The sequence below is a fragment of the Heptranchias perlo genome, chromosome 29 (assembly GCF_035084215.1).
Source record: "Heptranchias perlo isolate sHepPer1 chromosome 29, sHepPer1.hap1, whole genome shotgun sequence".
NCBI classification, from domain to species: Eukaryota; Metazoa; Chordata; class Chondrichthyes; order Hexanchiformes; family Hexanchidae; genus Heptranchias; species Heptranchias perlo.
This window is the reverse complement of record NC_090353.1, coordinates 30,392,421-30,417,343: the sequence shown is the minus strand read 5'-3', so window position 1 is coordinate 30,417,343 and position 24,923 is coordinate 30,392,421. Positions and strand designations below refer to the sequence as shown.

Sequence of the window (24,923 nt, the reverse complement as noted above, 5' to 3'; positions counted from 1 at the left end):
ACTTATGGATATGAATCTCTGTGCAAAGCACTGTTCACAATGTGGTAACTTTATATTTATTAGATATTTACAGTCAAACTGATAAAATACACAACTAGTTCACCAACAAATTTTATGGTTGGATCAACATCTTATGCAGATAAATGTATCTAAACACTTCATATAAAAATGATTACTATTCAATACTTAAACGTACCTATTTTAAAAAATTACAACTAGATCTATAATAAAATAAAACACAAACAATTCACTATTATTATACAAAAACCTTTCAGAAGAAATGGGTGATCAGCATATGCTATACTACTATCTTTAAGTGAAACGATTCACAATATTCATGAAAAATCAATGATTTTAGCAAATGGCCTTCCCCCTCTCTGCATCCTCACGGTGTTGAAATTGAAACTCAATGCACAGGCACCTATTCTAACCCATTGTTTCCCAGGACATCAGCACTGTGAACGTCATCTCTCCTCAGTCCATCCTTCTCCTACAATCTTAGGGCCTTTAAAACCCAAGTTTGGCCTCACCTAATCACTACTTCTTAGTTTACCTTCACTTCTCTTTTCAAATTTGATGGTGTCCTGCACTATGGCTCTCGGCCCTGTGGATAGGCTTCACGATAAAAGAAGATAGATCACTATAGATTGGGAGTGAATGGGAAGTGGTGTAGTGGGTTGCAATAAAAAGGTTAAATCCCGAGAGGACCTGATCTGTTTGTCTTTGTCTGGTGTCATCTGTGCTCTCAGTGTAAATCCTACTTTGTGTGGAAGTCTATCCACAGGAAGTCTGGAAAAGGGCCAACCGTGCACTATAGGTTATATATACAGGCAATGGTGACAAGCTGGCTTTCTTTGTGAATTCCAATGCGAAACACCCTTTATTACAATCAGTAAGAGTGCTTGGTATTTCTCTGGTGTGTGCCGGGTTTTATATTATATTTGTGAATACGACCAGCATAAAGACCTCAAATAACCCCTTGAGGTAACAGCAAACTTTAAAAATATCCACGGTTAATGGGCCCCTTGTTAAATTGTAATGTTGAAAAATTCAGAATTGATGGACCTGCATCCTTCAAATTTATGTCGCTTATTTTCCATTGTGAATTTTTATGCTCATCAAAATCACTGCTGGGAAATGGTTCAGAGCTCTTGCACGGACTGACACCATGAGATGAACAAATAACATGAGGAGCATGGCTGATAATCAATCGGTGACACCGTCAGTCCACTGAGATAAGAAAAGCGACGGAGTTCAGAAAATCCTGAGTATTAGTCTTTACTAAAGGCCCCGGTATTAGTCAGAAATTAAAAGTTTGCCATTAGTAATTTAAGTGCTGTGGGTATTCTTTATTGTTACCCGGGGAATACTAATACTGGGTCATTATTACCTTTAATTACAAGTGTTCATGCTACCATAAAATCTGCATAAGTTGCAGGTGACATAGATTTTTACGGCATGCAAACCTGGTGGTGACTTAAACCACTGTGTTTCCACCAGCCAGCCAGGGATAACGTTGCGAGTGGGACCTTTATGCTGGTATATCCAATACGCTGGATTTTACAGTGATTAGAGCCCTGAGTTCTCATAATCCAGTTAAACAATTAAGGGCTTCCTGAGTATAATTGTGTGTTTCTCATGTCTGTATTTGTGACTAAATACTGGAAAGCCCCAACTCCTGTGTTCAGTCATATGGCTAAGTACTTAAAAGCTTTTATTGCAAAGTCCCTACACCAGACCATTTTAAGCTTAGTGGAATCAGCCTAGGAGACAGATTGAGAATAACTATAGGAGATCTTGAGCGTTAACTCCCTGCAGTTCAGGGCTGGCAATTATACAATATCCTGCAGTGGTCTTGCTTTGGGATCTTCCTGAATGGTATCTGAAACATAACAGTAATTTGGAGTGGAGATTCCCTTTAAGAACGAGTTCACAATTCTCTGGTATGGAGAAGCATGTGATAATACTGGATTGATGAAAAGGAATTGTATGGCAAAATTGTATGGCCATTGCCAATTTTGTAAGGGTTGGGGAACTGTCCATTGAGAGCAGGAGAAGCTATATAAATTTGACAATAAAATTCAATATAAGCTGTTGCATATTTGCTGGTCATAAATGTCCTTAAATGTACATTTAATTGGCTCCCATGGTAATATGTGAGGGGTGGTTGTGCAAGATAATTGTACAGACTTGAAATAAATATATATATATATATATATAAAAGAGATGGTAATGTTAGGGCTAGACACGACACAAAACAAGTACAGTCGGTCAGAGAGCAGTCATCTCCTAGTTTCAGTTAAAGGTATATATGAGAGTCATAACTTCAGATAAGTTGAAAACAGTCACAAGACTGCATCCTGTCTGATATTCATAGCTTTTAATTTAAACTGCAATAAGCCAACCACAAAAACTAACTGTGTGGTCATTTTCCAGCATTCTCCTTACACTCCTATTCACACAGTCTAATCTTCCACGATGCTGTGTGATCTTCCCCCTCCAATGCCATTCAACCCCCTAGACCCCACCATCTCAGTCTTGGTGCAGGAGCTCGTGTGGGTCCTCCACTCTCCGGTGGGATAAAGTAGTGATCCAGTCCTAGTTCGTACATGCAGTAGAAATTGTAGGCCACCATCGCCAAGGTTGGGAAAAATGTCAGCCCGAATCCAAATCCGCGATAGGCACTGCTCAATCCAGCTGTAATCCAATACATCAGCCTGTAAGATATGCATTAACAATTTGTATCAGTTATAGACTAGTGAGGATCCTGTCACAATCAGGGTCTTTGACAAACTGCTTTGTGACGGGTGTGTGTGTGCACGCGTATGCATGTCTGTATATGTGTATGTGCATGTCTGTGTGTATGTGCATGTTTGTATCTGTATGTGCACGTATGCGTGTGGGTGTGCGTGTGAGTGTGTGCGTATATGTAAGTCAGCATGCACATGTCTAACAGAGCATTAGAGAAAATTTTGGAAACTGTTACTCTCTAACAAGACTCAATATGGTTTAAATAAAACTGTAAACAATTATCACTGAAATAGAGACAATGAAGAGGGGAACTAACAGGAGTGTTCAAAATCGAGGGCTAAATAATGAATTATTTCCACTGCTTGGTGAATGGTAATAATGGGATATAAAGTTAGGAATAGATTAGAAGCATAAAGGGGGAGGTAAGAAGATTTTTTTCACGCAAAGGGTGATTAGAATATGGAATACATTATCACAAGTGCTTATTAAATCCCAGCCAACTGGCAACACTTAAGAGGCAATTAGATAAACACTTGAAAAATAAAAATATTAAAAGGTTCAGGGAAAGATGGGATTGGAGTAGATATCTCCAATGTGGAGCTAACATCGGCACAGACACGATGGGCCGAATGGCATCCTTGTTTGTTGAGATTTCTATGATTATTTAAGTGAGAATGAACTGCCATAAATAATTTCCTCACGTTTTCCTCATTTGCTTTTTTGTGTGCTTAAGTAGCTTAGTAATGTGTTGCATACTTGGCCTGGTGTGTTTCAGGTTCCTCATTAACTGAGTTGATGTGTGCTGGGGTGTTCCAGTGTGTCCATTAACAGGGTACACGTGTGTGCTAAAATTCCAACTAGCAGGATGCACAAGTGTTCTGGTGTGTTCCAGGTTCCCATTAACAGCATGGCATGTGCATCTTGGTTTTACAGATTGTTACACTGGTCAGGGTAGCTTTATAATGAAAAGTCCTGATATAATTACAGTAATTCTGGCAACTCTTGATACAATAAAACTATCCTTAGAATGCTATTTTGACAGGCAGGCGCAATTTACATAAAAAGGTCCCATCACCTCCAAACAGATCAACTAGTTCAGAGAACAGATATAATCACTATTACAAACAAATTAGAAGTGGCCATTCTTCATGTGAGGATTGGCATGCTATTCGACTGTGGAAGGTATCACAGCTGAGCCCATCCTCACTTATGCACTTTCCATGGGATAGTGATCAGGAGTGGAACAGTGGCTGATATTATTCCCAGGGTCACCGGAGGCCAATTGTAGTGGTGCTATTGCTATCACAGCTGAGATTAACTAACTCATCACAAAACAAGGATAGATCCTGGGATATTCTGGTCCACATGCTCAGTACTACACTGGGCAGACATTGGGAGAACTCCGCAGCCTTTGGTTCTAAAGAATTTATATTAACACTAGCAGTGCCTGTTTCATATTGTTTATCACCTTGCCACTGCAAAGAGCCCAGCTAATATGGGAATGATCTTCAGGTGTTCCTGGTGAAGATAGGTTGCCATAACAACCATGTTGATAAAGTAGATGGTAAACTGTTCAATGGAGTTGCCAACATATCTCTGATGGATAAGAACAGCACGAACATTAGTGTCCAAGGGATCAATCGCCGTGGAACAAAGCCGGGACAGGGAGCCTATTATAACACCTGGAAAAGATCAAATAAAATCAAGACATGTTAAGTCTTTAAAGGTGGATCAAAACAGGAGCAATAGAACATGCTTGAAAAGAATTCTACATAAATTTCCAACTTGCGATATTATACGTTAGAAAATTATAAGAAACCATTGAAGCATCTCTTTAAATGTGTTTTCTGGGTGAAGATAAAAATTGCTCAGATGGAGCAGTGTACTGATACTTCATCGTGGTGTGCCAATGTGATAGGAAGTGGCGCAAACTAGTGTCCTAATCTTGGCCATACTGTTCGAGGAGAAGTACAGAAGCAGGAAGCCTGGCTCTTTTTAAAAAGATCATTCTTGGGATACGAGCGTCGCTGGCAAGGCCGGCTTTTATTGCCCATCGCTGGTTGCCCTTCAGAAGGTTGTCGTGAACTGCTGCAGTCCCTGTGGTGAAGGTATTACCACAGTTCTGTAGGTAGGGAATTCCAGGATTTTGACTCAGTCTCGATGAAGGAACAGCGATATATGTCCAGGTCGGGATGGGGTGTGACTTGGAGGGGAACTTGGAGGTGATGGTGTTCCCATGTGCCTGCTGCCCTTGTGGAGGTTGCGGTTTTCTTATCCTCCACATAGAGGGATTGGAACTTCCTGAGTCATCCCTGGCTACAATGTAAATGGGTGAAAATTGGGCTGTGCAACATTAGTAGCATGGACACTAATGGGTTCACTTGAAATTCCTCTGTCACCTATTTTAACCACGACGTTGACAATTTCAACTTGAAAAGGGGGGGGGGAAGTAATTCTAATCGTGGTTGTAATATATGTTGTTATTTTTGTGTTAACTGCAAATTAATGGGGTAAAACTAATTTGTAAGATCCTCCCGATAGTTAGATAATGGAGTAATCCATCAGTGTAGCACCATTTTGGAAGGTAATTCGTTCAGTCAGTCCCAGCTCAGTTAACATGATAAATAATACCAATCTGAAATCTTCATATAATATTAATGCATCAACTAATTCAACACAAAGCAAGCAAAGATTGTGGGACCACATGGATTATACCGTACTCTTTTATAACAGGGTTTCGAAAGACATACAAAATGTCCATTGGAGTTAGAGAATCATAAATCATAGAATCATACAGCACAGAAGGAGCAGAAGGAGGCCATTCGGCCCATCATGTTTGTGTCGGCTCTTCGAAAGAGCTATCCAATTAGTCCCACTCCCCTGCTCTTTCCCCATAGCCCTGCAAATTTTTCCCTTTCAAGTATATTAAGCGCTGTTGTCACTGCTGAATACCTTTAATTCATTTATTTTTTAACAGAGCAAGCACTCAAAAGTAAAAATGTCTACTCCAGGTCCGAGGGGCGGATTCTAGATGGGTTCTCTATTACTGAGGGAATCAAAAAAATGGTGTTTTTTTTTGTCAGAGGTTATGAAAGTAGTGGGTATGAAAAGGCTACTTCTGTAAGATGGTCCTTTTTAAAATTAGTTCTCAGGATGTGGGCAACACTAGAAAAGCTGCATTTATTGCACTGAGAAGGTGCCCGTGGAGAGTCTCCTTGAACCCCTGCAGTCCTCGTATGCTGACAGTGCTCTGATGATGGTGTTAGGTAGGGAAATACAGAATTTTGACTCGGTGATGTTGAAGGAACGACGATACATGTCCAAGTCAGGATGGTGACTGGGAGAGGAACTTGGAAGTGATGGTGTTCCCATGATCTTTCTGCTCTTGTCCTTCTTGGTGGTGGAGGTCATAGGGTTGGGAGGTGCTGACGAACTAAGCTTGGTGAGTTGCTGCAGTGTATTTTTCAGATAGCACATACTGCAGCCTCAGTGCACTGGTGGTGGATATTCAGTCCAGCAGCAGGGTCGCTGGTCAAGTCCTAGATAGGGGCTTAGTTGCCTGAGTGTTGTTGCGATTGCACCATCCAGGCAGCAGAGGTCAAGACTTCCCCTTGTGGGGCCAGGAGGAGCCGGGGTGCTCCTCCGGGCCCCACAAGGGGAAGTTTAACACTTACCGATTGTGGCCTTTTCTGCCTTCAGAGCAGCTTTATCAGAGCGGGACAGCCATGGCGGGTGCCTGCTCAGACCACGGTTAAAAAGACAGCAGGGTCCCATTGACGTAATTGGATCTCAATTTGCATACAATAATGAAGCTCCCACCACCAGAAACAGAGCGTTAAAATCCCTACGGATTGGGAACAGAGCAGGTATTTAACCGCTCTGTAAAACTGCCCCCCATCCGGTCTCCACCAGGCACAGGGAGTTAAAATCTCCACCCCCCCCCACATTGTATCAGTTCACACAATCAGTGACATGATAACATCATCATATCGTCGCAATACTTTCTCACCATTTATAAACAAGATCCAGTGTCCTGAGGCTCATTCTTCCTCTTATATTTTGGCTAGGCCTGGCTGAAATGTGGCTACTTTTTTTTGACGCCACGCTCTTACTGTTTCACTAAATTTCATTATCATGGCTGAAAAATGACAGCTATTATTTGAGCTCGTGGAGCTAGGAGTTTAGGAATAGGGGAACAGAGGCTTTGGTCTTAAAAAAAATACAAATTAATTAAATTAATAAAGGAACTGGTGTGAGGCATTCACAAAGATTGGGAGACAAACAGAAGAGATCGGAGACTATGGGAATGAGGGCATTACAGAAGGAGGGAGAGTGAGAAATAGAATTGGAGACAGGAATATAGAGAGAACAATGAAAGAAAGTGTGCTGGCGACATACAGAAAGAGAGAGGTGGTGAAAGACAAATAGAAAAACAGAACTAAGGAAAGAATTACAGTGGGAAAGAAGCAGAATCACAGCTATATGAAGAGAGAAACACAGTAGGCTAGAAATGACTGATACTAGTGAATAAATATCTAATGTTTTCTTATGGCATTTCTCACTAATTAATTGGAGGAGTTAACCCATCTAAAATAAACAGGTTAATGCCTGCATTTAAACAGCAGAGGAATGTTATGCATTTTCTATTGTTGGCCAACAGTAATTTCTACCCAAATATATTTTAAATAGCAAATCGACTGGTTCTATTTAATATATTTAAATATATTCCTTATGGCAGGAATGCGTTTCTAACCCAGTCACCTGAAGTTGTTAATTTCAAACTGTATGGCTTAAATGTTATTTAAAAAGAAATTGAATATAACTTTCATGTTCTTTCATATCTCTTGAAATTACTTTTTAATTTAAAAAATAGATTTTTATAATCAAGAAATGAATTCCCACATCGAGTCAGTGTGATTGCTCTTTGCCTCTCTACCTGCTTCTCAGGTGTAAACAATTTTACAACACCAAGTTATAGTCCAGCAATTTTATTTTAAATTCACAAGCTTTCGGAGGCTTCCTCCTTCGTCAGGTGAACGATTACTGTCATCCCAGCTTCTCAGGTAGCTGGGATGACAGTAATGATCTCCACCCATTGCATTTGCTACTGTTCCACACGCATTGGGCTTTGGTTGGTTTAGCCCTTTTGAAAACACACTTCCTGTTGACCCATCAGGGAGCACTGCCTTTCCGTATAGTTAAACCCTGAAAAAGTAGATTGGTTAATGAAGTAAATTCTAAAAGCTGCATTGCGTCTAAAAAGTCTCAGCGGGTAAATTTACCAGGCGTGGTAAAGAGCCATATAGACCAGGAAAGGCCTGACTTTGAATACCAGACTGTGATGCGTTAGCTAGTCACAGCTGGATTGGTGGCAAGAGCATTGAAATTGGCCTCAGCCCCTCTGGGTTTGAAAGGGATAAGTGTTCAGCCACAGCTTCTCCCCATAGCAATCCTGCAATGCTGTCTGGCAGTGCACCGTATGGTACTGAGGGAAGATAGGAATAGTCTCTGCTGCGATGCCTCATATGGTCGAATAGCCTTCAGGCGCTCACTCTCTAGGCCGCCAGGAGTACGCGCTGTGTTTTGATTGAGAGCCACAATTGCAAATAGCGCTTTGCTCAGAGGTGATGCTTGGTAACCCAGTGTGATGGGACGTGGGTCTGAGCCTGCGATTCTCCACACAGTGAACTCCCGACTTGAATCCTGCTGCTTTGGGCACTTGCCAAGTGGAGGCCACAGGAAGAGGAAAAAGCTTAAGGGGAAATAGTGATCTGATAGCGATCAAGAAAAATAAATATTAACTACAAAATACTATAGTTTTCAAAAAATGGTACTGGAACAGGGACGGTTAAGGAGTGCAGATAATACAGTTTCTCAACATTTTGAAAGGTTTTCAAAGAGTAAATAGTGAAAGGTTGCCTTCATTGGTTGGTGAATTGTTAACAAAGGGGCACAAATTCAGGATTATCACTGGAAGGGGGAAGTTAGATGAATTTTCTTCACACAGAATGGAATGCTGGGATGCTTTATCACAAGTGGCTATTGAAGCAGAGACAATAACATAATTTAAAAGGGAATTGTATAAGTATTTGATAAAGGAAGAATATAAAAGGATATGGGGAAAAGGCAGGGGAATGAGATTTGTGTACGTAGCTCCAATTGAAGAGCTAGTATAGCATAAGTGGGATGGGCCGAATGGCCGTCTTCAGTGCCGTATTTTCTGTGATCCAGACTGGAGTATGTCTGCAAGGTGGAAATTGTATGCAGAGGCCAGTGCTGCTCGATGTGAAGTTGTTTAAAACTACTAAATAAGGATGGTTTTCCTTTATCATTCAAAGCTGGATTATTATCAATGCTGCATTTGCCTTTTAACAACAGTGACTGCACTTCAAAAATAATTATTTGGCAGTAAAGCACTTTAGGGTGTCCAGAGGGCACGATAAGGCACCACATCAATGCAAAGAAACTTGCATTTATGTAGCGTCTTTCATGACCTCTGGACATCCCAAAGCGCTTTACAACCAATTAAGTACTTGTAGTCACTCATAATGTAGGAAATGAAGGTTTCTTCTTTTCTATTAGAAATCCTAAAATAACGTAGGAACAACACATCTATCAGATGTTAAATAATAAAAACCGAAAATGCTGGAAATACTCAGCAAGTCAGGCAGCATCTGTGGGGAAAGAAACAGAGTTAACGTTTCAGGTCGATGACCTTTCACAGAATTGGCTCTTAGACCTGGTTCTGAATATAGGGTGGAAATGACTGTCAGCAGTGTTCATATGAGCCCCAAACGTATTTACATCAAATTCCTCTCTGCACTACTTTAACAGAGGCATTAACCTATTTAAAAAAAAACAAATGAGTTAGCACTGCTGTTAAAATAGTAAGCAGAGGAACTTGATACGAGTGCATTAAACACCTCGTTGCAGACAGTAATTTCTATTCTTTGGTGTCTTGAAGAGTTAGTGAAATGACTATATGCTGAAACATGCTCTTCAGTGGACAACGCAATGTTTACGCGACCCCTGAGCAGATAGAAGATCAGTCATGATCTTATTGAATGGTGGAGCAGGCTCGAGGGGCCGTACGGCCTACTCCTGCTCCATGTTCTCATGTTCTTACATAATTTTTGTAACTATCTTTCTGTAGCAGTATTGGGAAGGTCACTGCATGGTAATTACTGTATAAAGGTTTCTTGCTAATGATGGACGTGTTGTTCTGGATATAGTTCCTTTCCTTCGACCCACCATTGGTGGCCATTCCTTCAGCTGCCCAGGCCCTAAGCTCTGGAATTCCCTCCCGAATCCTCTCCGCCTCTCTACCACTCTCCTTCTTTAAGTCGCTCCTTATCTCTTTGGCCAAGCTTTCGGTCACCTGTCCTAATATCTCCTTATGTGGCTCGGTGTCAAATTTTGTCTGATAACGCTCCTGTGAAGCGCCTTGGGACGTTTTACTACATTAAAGGCGCTACATAAATGCAAGATGTTTTGAAGATGAGCAGGGGACTTATCCCCGGTGTCCTGGCCAATATTTATCCCTCGACCAACATCACCAAAAACAGATTATCTGGTCATTATCACATTGCTGTTTGTGGGAGCTTGCTGTGCGCAAATTGGCTGCTGCGTTTCCTACATTATAACAGTGATGTGATTACACTTCAAAAATACTTCATTGGCTGTAAAGCACTTTGGGACATCCTGAGGTTGTGAAAAGCACTATATAAATGCAAGTCTTTCTTTCTTTCTTTGTAGTTACATGCATGTAAAGTGCTTTATTCTTCCTCTAACCAAACGGGGAACTACTAACTATATTTCCCTTATCCCATTGACTTGAAGACCTAGATTTTCATGGGTCTGTGAGATTGCTGTAAGGATAGGAAGCGGAATTCAATGGTTTAAATACTGTGAGCTGACTCCCGGAATCCGAATTAAAAAACAGCCATGTCGGCCTCCATCAGTCTCAGTAGGTACTGGCCTCAAGCAACAACCATTGAGATCGCTACAAGTGGAATATTCTTGAAACTTGTTGCTGGGTAAAGTTTGGGTTGAATTCTCCCTTTACTAAGCAAGCATTAGAGTTCTGCATCCTTCAAGGACAAAAAAAAAGCTTAAAGGGCTTTTTCCCAATGAAAAAGTTGGCGCACTGGACCTGTGATACTTATAGCAGTCCAGTTGCCATGCAACCGTCATAATGGCTTTGACCCTGGCCTAGAAATCTCCAGACAATTAACTAAATGTACCAGAGCACATCTCCTATGGACAGAAGCCTGTTCACAAATTTAACCAGATTCACTTTCCTGATATTTTCTGGTCCTTCTATTTACTAGCAGAACAAACAGCAGCTTCTTATTAAAACGTACTCTGCTCACCCTTTAAATGCATAGCCCCCCCTGTTAAAGTGTAGCCCTAGGCATGCTTTTAAGAGCACAGTCCTCTCCTGTTAAAGTGCACCCCCCTGGTATCCCTTTGAAAGTGTAATCCTTCTTGTTAAAGTGTCCCCCAGGCCCTATTTAAAAGCACCCTCCCTTCTTTTAAAAGTGTACCCCAGGCAGCGTTTAAAAGCACCCTCCCTCCTGTTACAGTGTACCCCAGGCACCATTTAAAAGCACCCTCCCTCCTGTTACAGTGTACCCCAGGACCTGTTTAAAAGCACCCTCCCTCCTGTTACAGTGTACCCCAGGACCTGTTAAAAGCACCCTCCCTCCTGTTACAGTGTACCCTTGGCCCTGTTGAAAAGCACCCTCCCTCCTGTTACAGTGTACCCCAGGACCTGTTAAAAGCATCCTCCCTCCTGTTACAGTGTACCCTTGGCCCTGTTGAAAAGCACCCTCCCTCCTGTTAAAGTGTACCCCAGGCCCTGTTTAAAAGCACCCTCCCTCCTGTTACAGTGTACCCCTGGCCCTGTTGAAAAGCACACACCCTCCTGTTACAGTGTACCCCTGGCCCTGTTGAAAAGCACACTCCCTCCTGTTAAAGTGTACCCCAGGCACCTTTTAAAAGCACACACCCTCAAGTTGAAGTGAACCCCAAGAATCTCTGCAAAGTGCAACCCAATTTCCCATTCATTCCTCCTTTTTCTTACATCCAGGATCTGTCCCCAGGCCCATATCAACACCTCTTTAGTTATACATTTTTGGAAGAGTCAGGACGGTGGCCCAGTGAGAAATAGCCTGGACTCTGCTCAGCTTGGAACTGAGGGGAGGGGAGTCCACCGTGTTCATTAAGTCAGAGCCGTCTCGCCGACATTCTGCTCCACCATTTTTTCTCAATTTAGATTCTAATTTGAAATAAAAAGGGAACATGCTTTGAATACAGTGCAGGTCAGTCAGCATCCGAAAGGGAAAGAGGGGTTAATAGTTTTTGGATGAGACCCTTCGTCAGACCCCGAGACGTTAACCTGTCAGTTCTCTTTCAGATGCAGACTGACCAGTGAAGTCCAAGGCTTCTTCTCTTTTTGTTCAGATTCTGATAGGTTAGAAGGGTGTTGCCACTGCCGACAGGATAGACTCGTTAGCTTAAAGTTGCTGAATGACCCAGGCCATCGTCCATTAGCTGATATTTTCTTTAGTTTCAGGTCTGTGAGCATGCAATACATCTCACTCACTGAGGCAATAGCTTCCCATTAGATTGCTAATCAGTTCAAATGCTACACTAATTAAAGTGCAGAAAAGGTCAGCGTACTCCTTAACCTTCACAACACAACCTTCACATCAAAACAGTGGTTATTTAGACTACGCAACCTCACTCAGACCTCAGTGCTAATTAACTATAATGGACGTCACACATTCCATTTGCTCCCAAATGCTTCTTTTAAAACAAAAGCTAAATACTGCGGATGCCGGAAATCTGAAATAAAAACAGAAAATGCGGGAAAACACTCAGCAGGTCAGGCAGCACCTGTGGAGAGAGAAACAGAGTTAACGTTTCAGGTCGACGACCTTTTGTCAGAACTGCTTCTTTAAAACCCTTGAGTCAGACATTAAAGAAGGGAAATGGCTCTATGCTGGAAATGTTTTTTTTTTGCGATGTTAGCACTCCTGATAAAGCCGATTCCAAAGTAACGGTTTAATTTCCTGTAAAATGTGAGGCTGGAAATGACTGTTGGCGATGTCGGAGGACGAATATATGCGTTGGTCTGACTTTCCTTGTCCGCTGTATTAACGAAGGTGTTAACTTGAAGGTGTTATCCTGGTTAAAGTAAACAGGTTAAAAACCCTCTGTTAAAATGGCAGAGAGGAATGTCATGTCGGTACGTTAAGTGCTCGTCCGCTAATATCACTGACAATTATTTATAACCTCATACCGCGTTTTAGAAAAAACTCTCCCCTTTTCTCCGAAAGGAGGATACCTTGTACTGGGGAGCAGTCCCCTGGCCGCTGGCAGACCTCCAAGTATCTTACCCAAGTGGCCATATGCGAGTCCAGACAGCGAGTGTCGCCTGGCTATTCAATCACGGGGAGCATCAGGTGCTCATCTGATGTTTGCACTTTCCAGCATGAGGTCACTGCGTAGCGATTGGCAGCAGAACCCTGGCTGATCTTTCTGCTCCCTAGTCCAAGAGCGCTGAAGGTACTTACAGCACCCCTAGCACCCGCAGCCCCCCCTACCCCGCCTCAGCCAAGATCATCTAACCCAGCACAGACCAGGGATCGAACTTGGGGCCGCTTGGCGCATTGCCGCGGTCAATTGTACCTTTGTATTTTCTTCTTTTATGTGGGTATCTCACCCTGGTGACCTACTGGCAGGGAGTAGAACAACTGCCCAGCTGCCCATCTGTCTGCAGTCCTTGGAAAAGCGAATATATACTGCTGCTTTTCTGCAGGACAAGTCAAGTCTGAATTATTGGCAAGGACTGAAACACAAAGAACACATTGTAGGGAGCAGCTTGCCTGTGACTTGAGAAGGCAGCGATTCATCCAGCTGTGAAATGATTCTGTTTCTCTCTGTGCTTCGAACCTCTCTTCAATTGGACCGGGAGAGTTAGCAACAGGACAGATAATTTTTACTGCTACCTGTCCCCTGAGACTATAGTTGAAGCTGTAAATAAGTGACTGCTGTTTCAAATTTCTTTTTAAAATAAAGAAAAATGTGACTGAGATGAAACAATCACAGGGGCATGAAAGGAGACAAAGTACCTTTGTTAGATTTGGTACTTGCCTACAATAGGTCTAGAAAATGGGAACGTGCAACATTGAATGGACTGACTGAATGAAAGTGGATTCATAACACAAATAGCTGTTTAATTTAAACTATACCATGGTTACACTAAGTAACAGTGCTTATCCCAGATTTGGTACCTTAATCTGCAGCAAAGCATCATTGTATGCACCACATTGCCTTGCTTGCTCCATCTGAACAGCCAGGAAAATATGTGCACATGAAGGGATTCCACTTCCTGAATATCCGGCTGGTGTGCGACGACAGGCACGTATTATGCAGGTCTCCGGCGATCTGTTCCCTGGGCCACCAAATCCCCCTGCCCTTGTTCTTGCACACGTGCTGGGTGCATCACCCAGTGCAGACCCTCTGAACTAGGCAAGCTGGTGTCTGAAAGGGTAAGGTTGAGTGATGCTTCTTCTTCCAATGTGTCTGATTTCAATACCCCCTCTCTTCCACCCAGACCACTGAGCATGAGACTGGCTGCTTGGGGACAAAGGGTATCCCCTAACCACCTGACCCATGACTCCTGTCGGGAACCTGAGCACAGAAGCTGGGGAGCGCTACGATCAGAGCCATGCCTCCAGCAGAGACATGGCTCTTGCGCACTTATGCTGGGTGCTTCTCCCTCTGGCCTATCCTCTGAACTACGCAGGGTGCCAGTCTCTGAGCTGGTGCCTGCAAGGCTAAGGTAATGTGATGCTTCTTCTAATGTGCTCCCCTCCTCTTCCTCTATTCACTCAGGGCCCGGTTCAGCTTATGGATATGAAAAGGAAGAGACAGGCAAGGTCTAAGCAGTTAGTAGCAAGGCTAAGCAGAGACAGATGAATAGCTGCTCAAAGTGGCTGGCCTTTGTCTTGCAGATAGCTCGAGGGTGAGATTTCAGTGAGAAGGGAAGATGTCCAGAAACCCTGCCAGACATGTCCTTCGGCCTCACCAGTCACCACACTCCTGGGGTGACCCCTGCCCCTCGAGTGGGGACGGGACGCGGATGGGTCACATCCCTCCTGTCCACACGTGCTCCCTGGCATTGTGCACCAGTTTCTCCTGCACGAAAGAAGGGAGTTTGTTAGTGGTAGCCTAGTGAGAGGTTGTGAAGATGTGCATCTCAGGGTAGAATAGTGTGGATGGTATGTGAAAGATGGCACAGGAAGTAAGGGAAGCAATTGTGAGGACAGCAGCAGGTGCAGAATGTGCCAGTTGTAACAGATGAATATTCAGTGAAGTGTTGTACTGTGATTTGAGGAGAGTGAAGGAAAGGGGGACTGGGGAATGGAAAGCTTGTGTGTACTGGGGCTACAGGTAATGCAGGGCTCAGCAGACAGCAATAGAGATGAGGGTTAAAAATCTCACCTTAGCAGCCTTGGTCAGATCATTAAACTTCTTCCTGCATTTCAGCCATATCCTGACAGTGACCTGTTCAGCAACCTCTTCTCATTGGTGCCATGGTGACTTGTCGGGAGACCCACTCTGCCCTCTGTTGGGAAGAGCGCCTCCCTCCTCCTGTTGGGAAGAGAGCCTCCCTCCTCCTGTTGGGAAGAGCGCCTCCCTCCTCCTGTTGGGAAGAGCGCCTCCCTCCTCCTGTTGGGAAGAGCGCCTCCCTCCTCCTGCTGACCTCCTGGACAAGGACTTCCAAAGCAACATCTGAAAATCTGGGGCTCTTCCGGCACCAGTTCTTCCTGCCGTTTTCAGTATTGAAAATTGATTTAAATTGCATTGAGTTAAAGTGCACCTCCCCTTTAAGAAGTGCAGGCTGCCTTTAAATGGTGCCAGGGACGCCCGATTTCCCGCTCCCCCAATTAGGCGAGCGGCCAATGAACAGCGCGAAGGAGGTAAGCTCCGAAAGCTTGTGATTTTCAAATAAAACTGTTGGACTATAACCTGGTGTTGTAAGATTCCTTACAAAGAACAGTGACAATTTCTTAAAGTGTAGCTCTGAGGTGGGTTGAGGAGAAATCTAAAGTTTCCTGTCCCAGGTTTGAGATTGACTATTTTTTAAGTCCGGACCAAGGAAAAATATTACTTAGTGGGTTGAGGGACCAGGAAGACACAGAGTGGAATCCTTTCAGAATGTTTTAATAAATGATTACTGTAAAACTCAATGCATTAGCTGCATCTCAATCAACACTGATGCAACTAATGCACAGGATTTTAAAATAACCAAAAAATGCTTGCGGTCAGGTTTAAAGGGCTAATGGAAAGACAAGTAAAAGAAAGAAAGTGAAATGGGGATTGCCCACCCCATCTTACCATATAAAACAGTGCAAAGACAGCAAAACAGAGCGAGAGATGGATACAGAGCGAGAACAGATCACTGAACATGGTGTTAAACACCTCCAGTGAAATGTGATTGATGAGGTGTCTCCAGCTTCTTGTAGCCATTAGCCATACCAATGTGTGGGAAAATCAGCAAAATAAAGTGAATCAAGCCAATCACTATAAACACGGCATCAGCATTCAGCTCGCTAAAGTGTGAAATATTGATTCATTAAATGGGTTCTTAAAGCGATTTTCTCTTCCATCTCACAAAATGTAGCCAATGCACTCACTGCAAAACAAGTCATTGAGATATATACTTGTTTAAAGCAAATACAGGTATGGCTGTTATATGGACAAAGGTGTGAGAATTATCATCAGGCCCAGGAGATAAACATAGGAATATAAAAAAGTCAAATGGTGAAAAAAGGACATAAGCCTCCTTGAAACTCATCCTTTTATCACCCTAACTGTCCCATTCTAGTATCCAATTGTATTTTGAATATACCTGTTACAAGTTTAAGGTCTATCATAGATATTCTCTTGGGTACAATGGTACTAGTCACTTCCATAAGTGATCCAAGTGTCTATCTTCAGGACTGTGCCAGTACAGCCCAATATCTAATTATTGGACAATATAACCCAGGAGTGTAACAATAGGACCCCCGTGATTGGAACTGAATAGCGTGTCTGTCACACATGCTCTCATATGTGTCTTTAGTGAAACAAGGCCAGATATGAATCGTTAAGCTACTTTATTTTACAGACAGCAAGTGAATGTAGAGAGTAACAGATGTAATCAAATCTTACCTTGATTCGATTAACTATTGAACCCTCATTGAGAACAAGAAAAATATAATTAAAATATGCCACACTATCCCTATTAGCGGGCTTGCCTAACTTTTCCTAGGCTTGAGATGAGTGAGTTTCCCCTCGTTAGACCAGGCTTCCTCCCCAGGCCTCACCAACTGACTCATTCTCCTGTGTCCTGTTATCCTTTTCTCCCACTGTGTTCACCGTACATGTTTATGCCATTTCTCCAGGATTTCTGCGGATCTTCTGCCAAAGTTACAGCAGACGATTATGAGAATCCCTGGGGGAATTCAACCCCACTGACTTCACACAGGTTTAAAAAACACAACACTCAAACATAACTCATTTCCAAATCCTTTCCATGACGACAAAAAAAGATTGTGAATCCTGAAACATGACAATCCCCGATACATGTATCTCTACTATCCTACCTGGCAGATTATTCTAAACAGTTGTTACTCTTTGAGTAAAGCTGTTCTTCCTGATATATATTTTCAATTTAGTTTTCACCACTTTAAATTTATGTTTTAGTTCCCACTTAGCTATACCATATAATATTTTACATACTTTGATGAGGCCCACCTTTAACCATTATCTTTGTACACTGTAAAGTTTAAGCTATTCTAAATCTTTCCTCATAGCTTATTCCTTTACAGTTAGGATCAGTTTTGTTACTTTTCTCTGCACCATTTCTATTGCATGGAATTTTTTTTACGTGTTGTGGTGTTCAGAACTGAACACAGTACTGTAAGTGTGATCAGGCCAAACCATTGTAAAGCCTTACCGTAACTTCTGTAGGATTGTATTACACTGTTTTGACTGTATATCATAGCTATTAGCTTTTCAAATTGCTTTGCCACATTGACTAGACATTAAAGATAGGGTAAAGTCACCAATCCTGTGCTTGTAGCAAGGAGTCATATTGGAAGGGAGTGTAGGTTGAAGAATTGGTGGTACTGTATATTGTTGTATCTCTGACTCATGCTCCCTTCAAGTGTGGCTCACTGTTGGGGGCCTGGAATTGATGAATTCACCTTTAAATGTGACTTGTCTTTCATGGCTCCCTGGTCCCTTTCTGACCATCCATGTACTAATTCAGGCTATTGTTATGTTGCACGTTTTTTTTGATTGGGGGTTAAAGTTCCACCTGCACTCCTGGAGCACTCTTAGCCAGCAGTTTTCTGTCCAATGATATCATTTCACAGTCATGATGTTATTGGAACACAGCAACGAGATTGCTGCATTATGTTTTCTCCACACACTTATTTTCTACAATTATTTTATTGACTTATCAGAAGTTCACAATGAAACATTGGTTAGATTTTTCTTGGTGCAATTTATTGCATGGTTTTAATATAAACTGATTCATAATGTTATTTTTAGCTTGTTATATTTTGCTGGGAAATAAATTAAACAATTGCAGAATGTTACTGTGGAACAGAAAGAACAGTTTGTGCTGTTTAGAGGGTATCAATACTGCGTAACAATTTGCAAGTTTGTTTAAGGGCTCTATGTTTATCGGGATGTGACTGATAAGTTCTGTTGAAATTAATTGTCAGTAGATGCAACCTGTTTGTTAATTGAGCAGAAGAAAGAAAGACTTGCATTTATACAGTGCCTTTCATGACCCCAGGACGTCCCAAAGCGCTTTACAGCCAATTAAGTACTTTTGAATTGTAGTCACTGTTGTAATGTAGAAAATGTGGCAGCCAATTTGTGCACAGCAAGATCCCACAAACAGTAATGTGATAATGACCAGATAATCTGTTATTAGGTGTTGGTTGAAGGATAAATATTGGCCAGGACACCGGGGAGAACTTCCCTGCTCTTCTTCGAAATAATGCCATGGGATCTTTTATGTTCACCTGGTTTAATATCTCATCTGAAAGACGGCACGTCTGACAGTGCAGCGCACCCTCAGTACTGCACTGGAGCATCAGCCTAGAATTTTTGTGCTCAAGACTGAGAGTGTTACCACTGAGCCAGAGCTGATACATAAGAATATAAAGGAGTGCTTTTTTCTTGCCAATATTCTCTCCTCTCCTAAGTGCATTGCTGAAGTACCATTGTGTTCTCGTCCCATTGCCCTCTGGTACCTCATCCAAGTGGCCAGTCATGTGCGAACCTTAACAGTGAGCATTAGCAGGCTATTAAACTGTAGGGTATCACTGTAAAGCCCAACCACCCAGCATCCACACACATGCACTTCCATCAGGAGTTGCTGGATAGCGAGCAGGGGCCTGGGCTGCTTTTCCTTTCCCTAAGTCGTGGGTGTTGAGGCCAATGTAGCACCCTCACCATCCAGCTGAGATCAGCTAACTCATTATACACTGGGGACTGAACTAGGGTTGCTAACCCTCCAGGATTACTCTGGAGTCATCAGGAATTGAAGATCAATCACCTCGACCCTGCTGTCAGCAACCCGGGAGAAAAGTCATAGAGAAAAGTCATAGAGACATTAAAAACAATGTTTTTAAAAAATTTATTTGAACACTTTTGTTTATTAATTCTAAAAATATTGGAGATGGGGGAAAAAAGGCTGTATGACTGGGCGGGGCAATGGAGATGAGAAGTCATGTGACAAAACCTCCAGGAATACATCCAGCCAAAGTTGGCAACCCTAGACTGAATCAGGGACTTTTCTGATCTTTATGGCTTAGCTGCTTACTGGGTAAGTCTCATTGAGTCATTGGGGAGACTTGTAGAGGGGAACCTGATGTTGCATTTAAATTACAGGGCTGCTGCTGGAGGTAGTCCCAAATGTTAGGTGCTCTGTAATATAAACAAGGTGGCAAGAATACCTCTGCTGATAGGAGATTCACCTCAGAAAGTACTGGCAAACATAAATGGCCATTGGGTGGCAGCACTGGATGCTATGGGCTAATATTGCCTTGGGTCACTATGGACTGAGCTCTCAGCCCATCTGTACAAGTCAGCAATACGACTTTGACAGTGCTGGTCTGTAGGGACAGTCCCCCCGAGTCCAGCCAAGGTCAACAGGCAGAAAGAATAAGTTACAATTACAACAGTTCAACAACTGTGGCTTTGGATATCTGCCTGCAATGTAAACAGGGTGGAATCCAGAGCACCAGCAGCTTCAGCACATTTTAGAACTGCTTCAGTTGGAGCACTTGCACAGTAGATGTCAGGCTTGGCTCAATGGTTGGGTGCTCACCTCTGAATCAGAAAGTTGTGGGTTCAAGCCCCACTTCAGGATATAATCTTGGCTGACACTTCTGTGGAGTGTTGCTTTGTTGATGGTGCTATCTTTCAGACGAGGTGTTAAACCAAGGCCTGCCTGCTCAGGTGGGCATGGCACCATTTGAAGATGAGCAGGTGGAGTGTCCCGGTCAATGCTTATCCCTCAACCAACATCATCAAAAACAGCTTAACTGTTCGGTTATCTGAATGCTGTTTGTGGGATCTTGCTATGTGCAAATTTGCTGCTGTGCTTGCCTTTAAAACGATGCCTTTCACATCGTTCACCTGACGAAGGGGGAAGCCTCCGAAAGCTTGTGAATTTAAAATAAAATTGCTGGACTATAACTTGGTGTTGTAAAATTGTTTACAATTGCCTTTAAAACAACAGTGACCATGCTTGAAAAGTAATCCATTGACTGTGAAGCACTTGGAGAAGCGAATTGTATTATATAAATGTAAATTCTTATTATAGCATAATTGTGCTGGTTGCTACATTACTTTGTAGTGTTTGGAAAAAACACGTGAGCTTATTTACTTGTTTTGTTCTAAGTAAATGGGTCATTTAATAAAGTATGTGTTGGATTGTTTAGGGACCCAAATCTCTTCCATTAATGAGTAACTGTATTTTCAATGGATGAAAAGGAAACCGAATTATAAAAAGCTTAACAGGAAAGGGCTAAAATACCTGTCAGTAGAAATTAATTCAATTTGTCTAAAGTTGGAAAATAATCTTTGATTATCAATTTCTATTCTGAGATCACAGTGTCAGTGAAGTTGAAATATTGGTAATATATCCAGCTCATTGGAGATTAAAAAGGAATTGAAAGCAAGTTGTTATGTAACTAGAAAACATTATGAAAAAGGTTAAAAGTGACTGAACAGCTAGGAAAGATTTCAAATTGCTTTGGTCACTGAAGCATGACGAGACCTATGGATTAACATACATTATGGTGTTAATTGTGTTATAAAAAAAATGACCACGGGAGTGTTTTTCAAGGAGTTGCAACGGAACAAGGCTATTAGCAACTTGTAAATTGACCTTGTGACTTGTTCGGAGCGACAACAGAAAAATCCAATGGATTCTTGCTGCCAGTTTCTTCCCCTCCTTTCCTGAAGGTGCTGACTCTAGGGTATCGTTCCATTAGCACCAGCTTTGCCCACTTGGCCTTCATTAGACTACTTGACAGTGAAGTGTGTGCTGTCTTCACCTTCATGTGCTGGCTTGTTGGTCTGGGCTATTATTCCCACTTTGGAATACTTCATCAAAAGGTTCCAAATGAGCTGAGGGTTTTGAGTCCACAAATACCTTCAAAAAAGGGAATTAGATAATTGCTTGAAAAAAGGGATATTAAAAGGTATGGAGAACGAACAGAAGAGTGGGAATAGACTAAATGACTCTCGTGGAAAAAAAAGACAGCACCTCCAACAGTGCAGCACCCCCTCAATACTGCACTGACGTGTCAGCCCAAAGTGACCATCATGTGTTACACCTTCTAGCCCACCTTACCAAGGGGACATCACAGCCAAGTCCAATCCTGTCCTTCTCCTGACATCCACATTTTTTTTTTATTCGTTCATGGGATGTGGGCGTCGTTGGCGAAGCCAGCACTTATTGCCCATCCTTAATTGCCCTTGAGAAGGTGGTGGTGAGCCGCCTTCTTGAACCGCTGCAGTCCGTGTGGTAAACACGCAAACATTTTTCAGTAGAGATCATTGGATAGCAATTGGGAGCAGGGACCCTTGCTGATTTTGCCTTCTCTCACTCATGGGCACAGAAGTCAATTGTAGCATCAGGATCCACATGCTTAAACCCATGACCTTCTGCCACTGAGGCTGAGGCGAGATCTATGGAATTTTAAAAAGAGGCTCAGGATGCACCCAAACATCCCATTCTTAATCCCGTTGCTCCTTTGGAAGACCAAAAAACAGTGGTGGATCCTGGTGCTACAATTGACTTCAAGAAAGAAGTTTCTCTGGTTATGTTTGGATGGAATTCCTCCGCACCCCCCCTCCTCTTACTTTAACAAAAGCATTAACCTGTATAAAATAAATAGGTTAACACGTTTGTGAAAATAGCAGAGAAAGGAATCTCATACAAATGTGTTAGTTCGATCATTATTAATTTTAATGGCGATAGAGACTCTGGTTTAGAAATTGGATCTTGTTATACAACGAAGGTCCAACTTTGGGGAGCAACATCCCACGCTCAATCAGCGCCAGGGGTACATGCACTGGCGTATTGGCCCCCTGTGCCTGCCTTAAACAGGCTTTAGGCCCCTTACATATGTCTGTACCTATGCCTGTTTCAGAACCCCTGCACCAAAGTGTTGAGCGATGGGTGGAGCAGGCTCAGGCCTGCTTAGCTCAGGATTCTTCAACGGTTGCTGCAGCCCAAGCAGCAGTCACCACCAAAATGTACGTTTTTTAAAAAAAAACATCTTAGAAGATACTTACGTGTGTACCTTGTGACGATTGAAAACAGAATGGCTTCATCCCATCTTTCTACGTGCGTGGTTGTACATGTAAAGTACTTTGTGGAAAAGTTTGTGCTGAGCCAGTCTGGAAAGCACACTTGACCTGGTTAGTCATTTTGCCGGCTATTACGGTATTATACGTTGCGTCAAGGCAACTTTACGTGGCCGCACCCCTTTGTGTTTTTGTTGGGCGAGGACAGGATAAGGCCCATCCATGGTGGATTAGCCTGTAAACACTCACTGTCTGGGCTCACACATAAAAAATGGCCACTCGGGTGAGATACTGGATGAGTACCAGAACCCAGGGAACTGTACCCCAGAATAAGCTAGTGCCATTAGGATAGGAGGGGAGAATAGTGGGGAAAAAATAGACGGAATAAAACAACTATGTTTCATCGCAAACCATAACAAATAAATAAATTCTTACCAAGTAAAACTGGTGTGATTGCGATTATGTTGCAGCGCAGTGTAAATGTCATTCGACTAGTTAGGTCTGGACACGGTGGTGGTTCAAAGGGCACAAACAAATAGAGGCCATAGAGGATCCACGGTATAAAAATCAGAGCAACAAAGACGGATGATATCGCTTTAAGGTGTGAGGTAGTGCAGCACTGGCAGCAGGGGCAGCATTTCTTTTCTCCTTTTACCTCTGTGTTCACTTCCTTGTGTGAGGATCCAGCTGACGCATTGCGCTCAGAATCACTGAAAATCAGTTCAATGGTCTCGGTATCAGGCGATGGGCCTAGTAAAGGCTGGTCTTCTGAAGCCTGACTGGTGAATTTGTGCGTCTGCTCCAGTGTTCCTGAGTTCTCCACTGCCACCTTGGCCATGAAATTCTGGGGGGGAAAGGTTCTTGCTTCACTGGGCGATGATGACACAGAGAAAGATACTTTCTCATCAGTCAAGAAAGAAGTTTCTCTGGTGATGACAAGAGACACATTGTCCGATTGCTTGTTCATGCCTTCAGTGTATGGAAGAGTGTGATTTCTTACCAGCTCTGCATTAATCATATTCAAACTCCCATCATTCTGAGTACTCTGATGTTTCGTGAATGTCTGGTGAGCTTCCTTGTACTGCAGCCTTTTGGCTTTTGGAACCGGTTCAGTTACGTGCCCATTATTCTCATCAGACAGAGAGTGAAGTTCTTCCACAGATGATTCTGGGCTGTCTGAGATGGGCGCCAACGTAATCTGGGTGTCTAGGTCCAAAAACGGAGAGAAGGACAGTCGACTTGGGTCAATGTCCTGTAGCTGGTTAATGATGTCAGTGATTGACTCCTTCACGCTGTCAAATTCCTTCAGTTCATGACTATTGGCTGGTTGTCTCTGAGTAGTCATTGTTGGGCACTAACCTCTGAAAAGATATGGGACTTATGAGTTACAACATCAAAGAAAAGTAAGCCAAACAAATTTTTGTTAACAAGCTAACAAGTATTTTGCTACATGCTAGAGGTCTGTTTACTGTTCACCTTTTAGACCCATGGTAGAAATAAAACTCAAACTGACCATCCATAGGGTTACAAGAATTAGCAGAAACTTAAGTTCAAGTTATATCAAAAACTGAGCATTACTTCTGTCATGATTTTGGCCAGCTCACCTCTTTCCACTCCCTTACACAGACCTCTCGTTTGACCGTTTATGTAGGAAGTCTATGTGTAATCAGACCTGAAGGAAATCATTAATATAAAAACATCGTCCATGTTAGGAACAATTTTGTGCAATGGGTTTTCATTCATTCAGAATTAGATTTACTCAACAGAAATGAACCAAATTTGGACATTTGGGCCTAAATTTTAGCCCGGAGCTGGGAAGACGGCGGCGGGGCGGCGGGAAGTGGGGGAGGGAATTCTTGATGGAAAAACCGGAAGTACGAGTTTCCCGGACGTTCTTACGATTTTGACATAAGGACGTCTTCTTTTTTATCGGGGGGAGAGGTCAGGGTCGGGAGTCACTGGGGGAGGGGTCGTAGATGGGAGTGGGTCGCAGATGGTGGGGGAGGTTGTAGATCATGGAGGGGTTCGGCGATTGTGGGGGTCGGAGTCCATGGAGGGGGGGGGGTTCAGAGATCTTGGGGGGGGGGGGGTCGGAGATCATGGGTGGGGGTCACTGCAGATAGGCTCATTGGATCTGGGGGAAGCACTCCTGCTCCTCCGGGCCCACGAGCTGTGCTACAAAGGCAATTACCTGCAGTTACAGACCTTCTCATCTCCTCTCACGTGGCGTGAAGTAGAAGGCCCGGCCCCCAGGAGTTAAAAACAAAAAAGCTGTA

At 42.8% G+C, this 24,923-nt stretch overlaps 1 protein-coding gene across 3 annotated transcripts in view; it reads right to left on the bottom strand.

The window, feature by feature from the left end:
• Window positions 1-98: 98 nt before the first annotated feature.
• Window positions 99-24,923, bottom strand: part of LOC137299559 (uncharacterized) — a 91,202-nt gene continuing 66,377 nt past the window's right edge. For all 3 annotated transcript variants that reach the window (XM_067968387.1, XM_067968388.1, XM_067968386.1), the window contains exons 2-4: window positions 23,083-24,008; window positions 4,220-4,433; window positions 99-2,717 (exon numbers count right to left, since the gene is read on the bottom strand). In XM_067968387.1, the coding sequence (XP_067824488.1) occupies window positions 2,510-2,717; window positions 4,220-4,433; window positions 23,083-23,992 (1,332 nt within the window). In that variant the 5' untranslated portion in view covers window positions 23,993-24,008 and the 3' untranslated portion in view covers window positions 99-2,509. The remainder of the gene's footprint in view (window positions 2,718-4,219; window positions 4,434-23,082; window positions 24,009-24,923) is intronic.